General features: G+C 41.6%; 1 protein-coding gene across 40 annotated transcripts in view; it reads right to left on the reverse strand.

Annotated features, from left to right (window-relative positions):
• Positions 1–897: 897 nt before the first annotated feature.
• CPEB3 (cytoplasmic polyadenylation element binding protein 3) overlaps positions 898–12,573 on the reverse strand; it is a 196,789-nt gene continuing 185,113 nt past the window's right edge. For 29 of the 40 annotated variants that reach the window (XM_084994864.1, XM_084994854.1, XM_084994870.1 and 26 more), the window contains one exon: positions 898–4,688. In XM_084994864.1, the coding sequence (XP_084850990.1) occupies positions 4,461–4,688 (228 nt within the window). In that variant the 3' untranslated portion in view covers positions 898–4,460. The remainder of the gene's footprint in view (positions 4,689–12,573) is intronic. The other 11 variants (XR_014826630.1, XR_014826625.1, XR_014826623.1 and 8 more) reach the window with 1 other exon arrangement.

The following is a 12,573-nucleotide window of genomic DNA, read 5'->3' on the forward strand; positions in this document are numbered from 1 at the left end:
GAGCATACCCAAGAGCCAACTCTGGACACATGTTTCTCCAAGTCACTGAAAACCTTGCCTCTTGGCAGCAAGGCCTGGAAGAGGCCATTAAGGACTGGAAGAAACACACCATCTGTCTAGAGCGAGTCATTGGATGTTCCGTTTACGCAACACCAGTTTTGCAGTTGTATAATTTTTGTTTAATTTTAGGTGCCATGACAATGACACGCTGCCTCAAGAGCACAGCTTCAAGGTGAGTTTGGGAGTTGGAAAAGAAGCAGGAGGGCAGACAGATCATGCTCGGAGTGGCCAGGTGTGTTGCCACAATAAGGGACAAACAAGGGGCACCGTAACGGGAGGCGGGGGGGAGTGGAGGAAGACGAAGTCAGAGACTGTCCAAGTATAGTGGTGACCTCGGAGTGGCCACTATAGTGATCTCACTAGGCCACCCATACTGCATGGGGAGGTCACTCAGGCGAGACACGGCCATCCAAGTGTAGCAACCCAGAGGCCAGAACCTCTCAGTGGCTTCCTTTCACTCTCAGATGTCACCACTGTCAATGTAGGGGAAAGATTCGGGCTGGGCAAAAGGCACCGTCTCACATGTGGACAGCAGGTGGTGGCAGATTCACACACACACACACATGCACACGCACACGCACGCATGCACATGCGTACACACGCACCACATAATGAAGAGTTAGAGGGGAAAGCAATGAACCACTCTATCGACCTGGCCAGGTTCTCAACCTGGTGGTATCTCAGTAAGGGCTGACTTCATCATCAGGGCCACAGATTTGGCTGCACCTGGTGTTGTATAAATTCACTGTGACATCCCTAGAGAACTGTACTGTGACATCCCTAGTCTTACACTAAACCACTGTAATAAAGGAAAAGGCTTGTCAAAAATCTCACATGTTCTGCTCATTCTGTCATTTTATTACCCAATTATCCATTACATTTTCCAATCACGTTACATAACCAACCATTTTCATCGTTGTCACACTATTGTAAACCACATCAGCAAGTTAATACATAAAGCTTTGCATTTCAAAAAACTAGACACTTTAGTAACAATATTACAAAGGTTTTTAGCTTCAAAAATAACTGAAAATGAAAAAAATAAACTTTTAAAGAATTAGCATCATAAAATTAATTTATTCCAAGTAAAAATACAAAATAATATTATGACATTGACCAGATATGAAAGTCCCTCCCAGAAACAACTCTATTAATGATTGAGAAAGCACTCCTTAAAGAAAATACGAAATAAAATGAAAAATATGTAAATATGTTTAATTTTTTTCTTAGCAAAAAATCTTTCTAAAAATAACAATGAAAATTTGTCTCAGTACAAAGGCTACATTACTATTGAAAAAATACCAGCATGAAGAAAAGGTACATATTTGACAGTAGAAAAATGATTTCAGTGAATCACAATGTCTAAAGTTTGCAATGAAAATAAATCTGCAATAAAGATTTATGCCTTTTTTCTTTTCTTTTTTTTTCTATTTTTTATACAAACAGTACAAACAGTATTGCACATAACAACAAATAGTCGAGGTTAGGTTATAGCCTTCAAAAAATCGACTAGTTCAAGTGTCACATCAAGGAAAGGCCACAACAGGACCTGTGATACCCGGGGGCTTCCCATCAAGTTGCAGGTCAGAACACCTCTGTGTTTTAAAAAATAATTTTTTTTTGAAGGACCCTCTCTTTTAATATAACATTAACAACTTGGGGGCACATTTATTTACAAAACAAAAGGGAACATGTTATAATTTAATAAACTAAAAAAGTTCTCTTTAAAAAAATACAAACAGAAGAACTCTTTCACAATCCTGGTCAGTCGTGCACAATCAACGCTTGATTATAAATATACAAATTAAGGGAAAGTAGTTTCCACCACCTATTCACAACTTTCAGCACCAAATGGAGTTTATTTTTTGTAACCTATTCTTCATAACAATGTTTTTCGCCTTTACTTCAGCTTTATGCTGTACAATCTTCCAGCTTTTTTTTTTAATCTCAGTATTATTTTAGTACATGAAAGAGGGGTGCTTCTTCAAAAAGTTTTGCTTCTTTCACATAATTAGGTAGATTTCTGTAGGTTAGATATGATCTTTAATATTATAGTTATAAAGCTCTAACTTCTTCATTTTCAAAAAACACAAATAAGCATGAAAAAAATAAAGTTACCCATCTGTTAAATCATTTTTCTTGCAGAATTAAATTAATATATATTTTTTCTGAATAAACTTACTTAGAAAATATCATTTTCTTTCCTATATTTCAAAATTGAGGTATTGCAAAAGATCATGTCAGTCAGAAAGCATGCCTTTTTCCTTAAAAACAAACAAACAAAAAAATCTTCAGCCAACTTTTGAAAACTGTCTAGAATACAAAAAGTAGTAGTGCATAACAAAATTTCTTGTACAGATGAAAAAAACCACAAACATAGAAAAAAAAAAAAACAAACAGAAAACCACAGCTGGGCTGGAAAAAAGCAATTATTACTAAAAAGCCCAGAGATAACCTCAAAGGGGGAGGATTCTAATAAGCATTTTTAATCCAGTAAAAAACTATTTTGTTTTTTTCCTTTTTGAAAACAAACTAGAGGTTGAGAGCTGGTAATTGCAACTAAACACTGGAGAACCAAAACAAAATCAAGCGATATTAACTTAAGACAGTACAAGGACATCACAGCACATAAAACACAGCGACTTAAGTCTATTCTGCAGTGTCATATCCAGTCAGATTGTCCCCAGAATTCCAAAACATAGGAAGAAGATTTAAAAAAAGATTTACATAGTCTCATAATCATTGTGTGTGTTTATATATTACTATCTGCAGCCCAAGAGTGAATGCTAAAAAAATGTCCATGGTAGTACTAGCAGGTCTTAATTCTATTCAAGCTTTACAGGATAAATCCAGGGAATTAAGTAGTTAATTTCTCACCCAGACAACCAACCCTGCCCAGGCCATCTTATTTTGTACAGACATTTCTTTAGCATCACAATCACACAACTTTCTTAAAATGTGCCTAGTTTGTCAACTGACAACTTATCTCTATATACTGTATATATTCCTAGTGTTTGTAAGCTAAGATGAGCTCTTTGGTTTTCTGGACAAGGTCTGAAGCTATGTAAAATGGTGCAAGCACTAGGAGATTGTAACTAAGAGCTCATGTGTTAGTTAATAATATACCAGTTATGAACTGTCAAGTTCGTTAATGTCTGACACAGAGGCTTTAAACAGTTAAGTTTGATCACAGTTAGACATAATCACTTTACTATATAAAATAAATTGCACAATATATAACAGAGCACCGCAAAGTACTTCATCTACCATCCACAAATTTGCTTTAAGAATATCCTACACCTAGGTTTTATATTGGTTGTAATATAGGTCATTCTGTTATGGGCTCTTCTTAATTTCAGAAGCATTCCATTTATTGAGGCATGCCTTCCTCCAGTCAATTACCAATTCTTTGAATGAAAAAAATCTTTTTAAAAAAATCAGTATTTTATAGCTTATATAGATTCTTAATTTGTGCAGTGTGGGAAGGTTTTATACTAGACATTGGATATAAAATTTATTGCATGCAGCAACCTGATTAAGTAAACATGCAGTCAGAAATAGTGACCTTCCGTTGAAGCTTTCTCAAGTCTATTCTGATCTTCTTTCGGCAGCTGATTCTATCCCTAAATCACAAAAGTGTGTTGTTGGGTTTTTTGTAATTGATACCTTAGCCTGAATAGAGTATTATGGTATTAATAATACCATCTTAATAGCAGCAAAAGCTATTGCAGCATAAATTTACATAACACTAAAAGATCTAACCAAAATTGTCAGCAAAACAAAAATCAAACATGAAGGAAAAATAAAGATTCAGCTTATGAGGTATCCTTACATGTCAAAATAGAGAGCAACTAAAGGCTTATTTTCATTAAGGGTTATCCTTACTCTAAATGACCCCAACTATTGATTGCTGAATTGTTGCGAAGTTTTTGCTACATCTGCCACCTACTCACAAGTATTACCTTTGGTAAGTCTTCTCCTAGGGGCAATTCTCTAAGTTTCTGAAAATAAGTGCATGCTCCAGTTCAAAAACAATCAGAACAACAACAACACAACAACAACAAACAAAAAAAATCACAGACATCAACCTGATGGCCGCTGATGAGAATGGCAGTCTACGAGTGACAAATCAGGTGTAAGAAATTAAGGTACCAAGCAGACAAAGGTGTGAATCAAAGTGCAAATCAGTACCGTTATACACTCTGCAATTCTGCATTATACTGGACACTGAGTTCAGTAATATGACTGTAAATAATAATAATAATAAAAAGACCCATTTCTTCTTTAAAAATCGAGAACGAATGCACAGATTTCCAGAACACTGTAAGCCCTGAGGCAGTGCCCTCTCTTTTCCCTCCTTGTTATCTACTCCAGTACTTGTGGCTGGGTCTGCTCTGGGCTCAGCTCCAGCGGAACGGGACGTGACGAGGGCGGTCGCCTCCCTCCTTCACCAGCGGTTTGTGGAACTCCCGCCCGGCGCGGGAATGTATGCTCGCCCAGCAATATTCGCAGTAATACTGCAGACAGGTGACGTTGGCACAGAAGAACGGGGCAAACTTCCCACCACAGCGTGTGCCCTGGCACTCATCACACATCTGATCATCCAGCACATATGGCTTCACTTCCACCTGGACCCGAAGAGGAAAGACAGGAAAAAAGATTTTAGCAAAGCTTCCTCACATTGCTTCCTTTCGAGAGTTCTTAAATATACCTTAATATATCCTAGTCAGACTTGGCTTTAAACTCAGCTGGTATCAGACAGAAGCTAAGAGTATGGGCTGTGGGATCTGTTTCTTGACCTACTAGTTGTGATCGCAGGTAAATTCTAAACCTCTCTCTGTGCTTCTGTTGGCTCTATCTACGGATCTGCAAAGGGTGCAACACCAATTCATAGACACACACACACACATCTTCTATCTGGAAGATGGGTATAATGGTGTCTACCTCAAAGGGTGCTGATGAGGATTAAGAGAGGCAGCATGTGTAAAAGCACACGAGCTGAATCTTGAAGGCCACGCAGCACCTGGCGAGGAACCAGCAAGGACAAAGCCTAGAAGCAGGCAAAGGCAGGGCACATACTTGGGGAACAGTTTGGCAAGAGCCAGGCCAGAGGGGGAAGTCCTACTGAGGCTGGCAAGGCCAGAAGAAGGGCGACACACCTCAAAGCTCTGGGCTTCAATGTCTTAAGCGCAAGGCTTTCATAAGATTGACCTCCCAGGACCGTACACAATGGATTGGAGGGAAAAGGGGACTAGGGAGATGTTAAGAAGCTGCTATAACAATTGAGGCTTTTATATTTTTGAGACTTTATTGCCTTAATCTCCCAAGACTGGAAGCTTCAATAGAGAACTTATCACCACAACCCTTTAAGGGCATTTTATTCTTTTTTTCTTCTTCTTATAGTTGATTTACAATGTTGTGTTAATTTCTGCTGTACAGCAAAGTGATTCAGTTTCACACACACACACATTCTTTTTTTTTTTTTTTGTCTTTTTGCTATTTCTTTGGGCCGCTCCCGCAGCATATGGAGGTTCCCGGGCTAAGGGTTGAATCGGAGCTGTAGCCACTGGCCTACGCCAGAGCCACAGCAACGCGGGATCCGAGCCGCGTCTGCGACCTACACCACAGCTCACGGCAACGCCGGATCGTTAACCCACTGAGCAGGGGCAGGGACCGAACCCGCAACCTCATGGTTCCTAGTCGGATTCGTTAACCACTGCGCCACGACGGGAACTCCCACTCTTTTTTTTTTAGGGCTGCCTCTGGCATATGGAAGTTCCCAGGCTAGAGGTTGAATCAGAGCTGCAGCCACAGCCACAGCCACAGCAATGCCAGGTCTGAGCCTCATCTGCGACCTACACCTCATCTCATAAAAATGCCAGATCTTTGTGATTTTGATTTGCATTTCAAGGCCATGGATTGAAATGCAAATCCGCATCCTCACGGATATCAGTAGGGTTCTTAATCCACTGAGCCACAATGGGAACTCCCAACACATATTCTTTTTAATATCCTTAACATCTCTGGATATTTTTATTTTTATTTTTTTTTGTCTTTTCTAGGGTCGCTCCTGTGGCATATGGAGGTTCCCAGGCTAGGGGCCAATTGGAGTTGTAGCCTCAGGCCTAGGCCACAGCCACAGCAACGCGGGATCCGAGCTGCGTCTGTGACCTACACCACAGCTCACGGCAACACTGGATCCTTAACCCACTGAGCAAGGGCAGGGATCGAACTTGCAACCTCATGGTTCCTAGTCAGATTCTTTAACCATTGCGCCACGATGGGAACTCCACAGCTCTGTGAATATAGTTTCCTGTGCTATACAGTAGGACCTTGTTATTTACTCCTTTCGTATGTAATAGTCTGCATCTACTAACCCCAAACTCCCATTATATCCCTCCCTACCCCTGAGGGCATTTTATTCTAAATGAAGCAATGTTCTATTATATGTAAACCAGATGCAATGAAGAACAAAAGTTCCCACAGTTTCCCCCCACGTCTTCTTCCCAGAACCTCAGAAACGGAAAATCTAATGTTTTCATCCTGAGTGTTAGAAATTAGCAGGAAGCTGGTAAGTCTGTGATCAGGCTCCTTCCCATGCCCACCACAGGACAATTCTGGGAAAGAGCAACCACTGCGGCCGCTAGGGCCAGGGGGATGGGGACCCAAGGCTTTTTGACATAAGCCAGCTGACGGACAGTTTGAGATGCCTCTGTCCTGTGCCAGCAAGACACGGGGCAGAGCATGGGAGGGTCTGCAGATGGAGAGCATGGGGTGAGCAGGGAAATGGGGACTGAATGGGACTGGACTCTTGTGTCCCTGCTCCTTCCCTTCTGGAGCGCTGTCTCCTGCCACCACCTGGGGTCCACGGGTCCTTGGCCAGCCAGGTATTTCTGCTTGGAAGACCCATCTGAGATGACCTGTCCTAGCCCTTGGCCACCCCAGGGAGAAATGTCTTTCTTTACTCTGGTTCTAGTTCCCTTCCTCAGGTTAGTGAATGGGGTTCAAAAACATCTCTCACATTTATCTATGCATCATAATTAAAACCATAATTTTTGGTGGCTCTGCTGTTATCTGCCTAGGTTCAAATTGAGGCCAAATTAGTAGCTGCGCAAACTTAGGCAAGTTTCTCAGGCACTCGGAGCCTCTGTTTCCTCGTCTGTACACTGGGGGAAAAGAAGGGTTCGCACTTCGTAGGGTTCCTGTGAGGAGGAAATGATTTAAATCATGTATAGCACACACGACAGTGCCTGGGACATCACCAACCCTAATTAAGCACAGTTATTATTCCTCCTGTTCCCTCTCTAGTCTAGGCCATCACAACTTGCACCTACATGTGTCTAATACAGATGGCCTCTGCACGGGTCACCAAGCTCCAGGCTTTCCCTGGTTCAATTCTATGTCCACGTGGACATTTCAGTCATCTGCCTTCACAATGTTCCTCTCCTTGTCAAAAGCCATTCAGGTTCTCCACTGCCTATAGGATTAAGCCCAGCTGCCTCTGCGTAACAGGGTGCTCCCTGTTCCCTACAACTCAAATGTAAGCCAGAGCCTTCATGGTTTGCCCCAATCTCTCCCCGAGCTGTCTCAACTCAAACTTGACCTGGTCTCTATTTTTATTTGCACTTTCCTCCCACCTTAAATGCTCAGCCCACCCAACAATTTCATATACCAAATAAAGGCTTTCCTTTTTCTTTTTCTTTTCTTTTTCTCCCTAGGGCCACACCTAATGACATACTACAAAGCAATACCATTCACAACAACAGCACTAATCATTGGAAGCCTAGCATTAATAGGAATACCCTACCAGAGGTTCCTAGGCTAGGGGTGATCAACAGCTACCGGCCTATGCCACAGTCACAGCAACATCAGATCTGAGCCACATCCACGACCTATACCACAGTTCACGGCAACAGCGGATCCTTAACCCACTGAGCAAGGCCAGCGATTGAACCCGCAACTTCATGCTTCCTAGTCAGATTTGTTTCTACTGTGCCATGATGGCAACTCCTCCTTTTTCTTTCTTAACATAAAATTAATATTCTTAAAGTGAGCAATTTAGTGGTCTTTAATACCTTCACAATGTTGCACAACCACCACCTCTATTTAGTTCCGAAACATTTTCATCATCCCAAAAGGAAACTCTGTAGCCAACAAACAGTTACCCTACTTCCTCTCCTTGGCAGCAACCTATCAGCTTCCTGTCTCTATGGATTTACCTATTTTGAATATTTTATATAAATGGAATAACACAATTGTAACCTTTAGTGTCTGGCTCTTTCACCTATCATAATGTTTTGGGGTTCATCCATGTTGGAGTATGCAACAATAGTTCATTGCTTTTTAATGACTAAATAATATTCCATTCTACATGCACGCATACATTCATTCACTCATGGACATTTGGGTTGTTTCTACCTTTTGGCCACTGTGAATGGTGCTGCTATGGACATGTGCATAATATGCTTGTGTGAATATTTGTTTTCAGGGTATACCTAGGAATAGAATTGCTAGGGCATATGGCAATTAACTTTTTGAGGAACTGTCAAATTGTTTTCCACAGTGGCTGTACCATTTTATATTTCCACAGCAATGTACCATGGTTTTAATTTTTCCACATATACACCAGAACTTGTTGTTTTCCACTTCTGTGATTATAGTCATCGTAATTGGTGTGAAGAGGTATCTCACTGTGGTTTTGATTTGCATTTCCCTATTGACTAATGACATTGAGCATCTTTTCATATCCGCATATCTTCTTTGGAGAAAGGTCAAGTCCTTTGTCTTTTTTTTTAATTGTGTTGTCTTTTTGTTGTTGAACTGTAAGAGTTCTTTATATATGCTAGATACTAGACTTTTATCATATGATTTGCAAATATTTTCTCCTATTCTGTAGGTTGCGTTTCACTTTCTTGAAAAATGTCCTTTGTTGTACAAAAGTTTTTAATTTTGAGAAAGTCCAATTTATCCGGGTTTTTTTTTTTTTTCTCTTGTTATTCTTCCTTTTGATGTCACGGTTAAGAATCTACTGCCAAATCCAAGGTCATGAAGATTTGGCCCTACGTTTTCTTCTAAGAAATTTATGGCTGTAGCTCCTATATTTAGGTTAAATGATTTTTTTTTGTCTTTTTTTTTTTTTTTAGGGCCACACCTGCAGCATATGGAGGTTCCCAGGCTAGGGGTCCAATCAGAGCTGTAGCCACCGGCCTACACCAGAGCCACAGCAGCAGGGGATCCAAGCTGCGTCTGCGACCCACACCACAGCTCACGGCAATGCCGGATCCCTAACCCACTGAGCAAGGCCAGGGATTGAACCCACAACCTCATGGTTCCTAGTCGGATTCTCTAACCACTGCACCACGACAGGAACTCCGGCATCACTGGATTCTTAACCCACCGAGCAAGGCCAGGGATTGAACCTGCATCCTCATGGATACTAGTCAATTCATTTCCACTGAGCCAGGACAGGAACTCCTAGATTAAATGATTCTGAATTAATTTTGTATACAGTGTGAGACAGGTGTCCAACTTCATTCTTTAGCATGTGCATATCTAGTTACTCCAGGACCATTTGTTGAAGAGACTACTCTTTATCCATTGAATAGCCTCAGCAACCTTGTTGAAAGTCAATTAAAGACCCATCTCTCCTTAACTATCTCAGTCCCACAAGGATCTACTCCTTCCTCCTTTGAACTTAATACTCCACTTTACTCCTCTGTGCATTTCCTATCTATAGCCCTGCCTTGGTCAGCATCTCCCTTATCCTCAAGCAACTTGAGGACAGAATCCTGGAGCAAGACAGGATAGTGGTAAATCTAGTCTGCAGAGACTGTAGGCTCCTGGGGAAGGAAGCTGAAGGCTTATGAGAGTGTATATAACCTGGCTGGACCTCCCTGTACTTGAAGGCCAAGGAGCAAAGTGGTGGATTGAGTCCTCTCTGTCCCGAGGTGGGAGGACTACTGGTAAAGGCAGGGAACTGGGAGCAGCCAGCTGCTTTGCTTCTACCACCAGGTAGATGCCTACACTCAGGGTGTTCCTGCAAGTAGATCTGGGCCCCCAAAGCCTAGAAAAGGGGAATCCAGCAGTCAGAGCGAGGACTGGTCTGAACAAAGAGAATTCACAGGCAACAAAAGAAAACTGCTGGAGGAGAAAGACAATGGCCATTTCTAATATATACACACACGGAAAAGTATTTAAGGAGATTCAAGTCTAGCACAAAAGGCACTTTCTGTTTTTTCTGGTAATATATTTTTTAATTTTATTATTATTATTATTTTGTCTTTTTAGGGCTGCACCCACGGCATATGGAGGTTCCCGGGCTAAGGGTCGAATCGGAGCTATAGCTGCTGGCCTACACCTCAGCCATAGCAATGCGGGATCTGAGCCAAGTCTGCAACCTACACCACAACTCATGGTAACACAGGATCCTTAACCGACTGAGCAAGGCCAGGGATCGAACCTGTGTCCTCACGGGTGCTAGATAAATTTGTTTCTGCTGAGCCACGATGGGAATTCAGTAATACATATTTTTTAAAAGGTTACTTTTTTTTTTTTTTTGTCTTTTGTTGTTGTTGTTGTTGCTATTTCTTGGGCCGCTCCCACGGCATATGGAGGTTCCCAGGCTAGGGGTCTAATCGGAGCTGTAGCCACCGGCCTATGCCAGAGCCACAGCAACGCGGGATCCGAGCCGCGTCTGCGACCTACACCACAGCTCACGGCAACGCCGGATCGTTAACCCACTGAGCAAGGGCAGGGACCGAACCCGCAACCTCATGGTTCCTAGTCGGATTCGTTAACCACTGTGCCACGATGGGAACTCCTACTTTTGTTTTGATGTAAAAGTGGCATTGCGGGGTCTTCCCCCCTTCAGGTTTTCTTTGGCCACGTCCATGGTACATGGAAGTACCTGGGCAGGGGATGGAAACTGCACCACAGCAGCGACCCAAGTCACAGCAGTGACAACGCCTGATCCTTAACCTGCTAAGCCACAAGGGAATTCCTCCCTCACCTTAAAAAAACATTAATTATTTTTTAAAATTGAAGTTAAAGTCATAAAGAATTAAGTATTTTAAAGTAAACAATCCGGGGGCATTTAATAATTCCCAATGTGGTAAAACCTCCACATCTAGTTTCCAAACATTTTCTTCATCCCAAAAGGAAACCTCATATCTTCAGTTTTGTTTTTTAGAGATAAATTCTGAATTATTTCAGGATGAAATGATATGATGTCTGGGATCTGCTTCAAAATAATCTGGGGCGATGGTGGGAAAGTGGGTAGAGGTGTAGATGAAACAGAATTGGTCACGAGCTGATAACCACTGAAACTGGATAATAGGACCATGGTGATAATTGTTCTAACTGGATGATGGAATTCATTACACTACTCTATACTTGTTTATCATTTAGAAGTTAAGAAAATATAAACTGTGAGTTTTAGACTAATTATCAGATGAACTGAAGACTGAACAAGACTGCTGAGATCCAGGTTAGTGGCCTAGAAGACCAAGTGTTAGAAAAACACTGTAAACCAACTATAATGGAAAAAATAAAAATCACTTAAAATGTTTTAAAAAATAAAATAAAAATAAATAAAAATAAAAAAAGAAATACTTCAAACATCTGGGAAAAAATAAATTTTTTTTTTTGTCTTTTTGCCATTTCTTGGGCTGCTCCCACAGCATATGGAGGTTCCCAGGCTAGGGGTCGAATAGGAGCTGTAGCCACCAGCCTACGCCAGAGCCACAACAACACAGGATCCGAGCTGCGTCTGCAACCTATACCACAGCTCACAGCAACGCTGGATCCTTAACCCACTGAGCAAGGCCAGGGATCGAACCTGCAACCTCATGGTTCCTAGGTGGATTCGTTAACTACTGCGCCACGATGGGGACGCCAGAAAAAATAATTTTTAAGAATAGAGGAAAAAGGGAGTTCCTGTTGTGGCACAGTGGAAACGAATCTTGCTAGGAACCATGGGGTTGTAGGTTTGATCCCTGGCCTTGCTCAGTGGGTTAAAGATCTGCCATTGCCGTGAACTGTGGTGTAGGTCACAGATGCAGCTTGGATCTGGCACTGCTGTGGCTGTGGCGTAGGCCTGCAGCTCTGATATGACCCCTAGCCTGGGAACCTCCATATGCCTGGGGTGTGGCCCTAAAAAGCAAAAAAAAAAATAAATAAATAAAGAAAAAGTAAAAGCTTAGAATAGATCCAGGAAAACATAACATATAAATAACAAAAGTTCCAAAAGAAGGGGAAAAAAAAGAGGAAAAGTAGTAAGCTGACAAAAGTCCTAAAACTGCATATGAAAAACTCCACCAGGTCAGGTCTGGACGAATGAGAAAAAAACATACCTCCAGGAATATTCTGGAAAGATCACTAGCTATTGAAACCAAGTTCCTCTAAAGCTAAGTTTCTTGCCTAGTTTATGATTAATCTCTCTATCCAAAACTTTATTTTCTTTCTTGTTCCACCCCCTGTTTCTCTCAGGATTGAGGAATATCCAAAAAAAGGGGA

Source organism: Sus scrofa, chromosome 14 (assembly GCF_054392235.1).
Source record: "Sus scrofa isolate SSC_HxYL_T2T_F1_AM1 chromosome 14, Sscrofa_HxYL_maternal_Yorkshire_Landrace_v2.0, whole genome shotgun sequence".
Classification (NCBI taxonomy): domain Eukaryota; kingdom Metazoa; phylum Chordata; class Mammalia; order Artiodactyla; family Suidae; genus Sus; species Sus scrofa.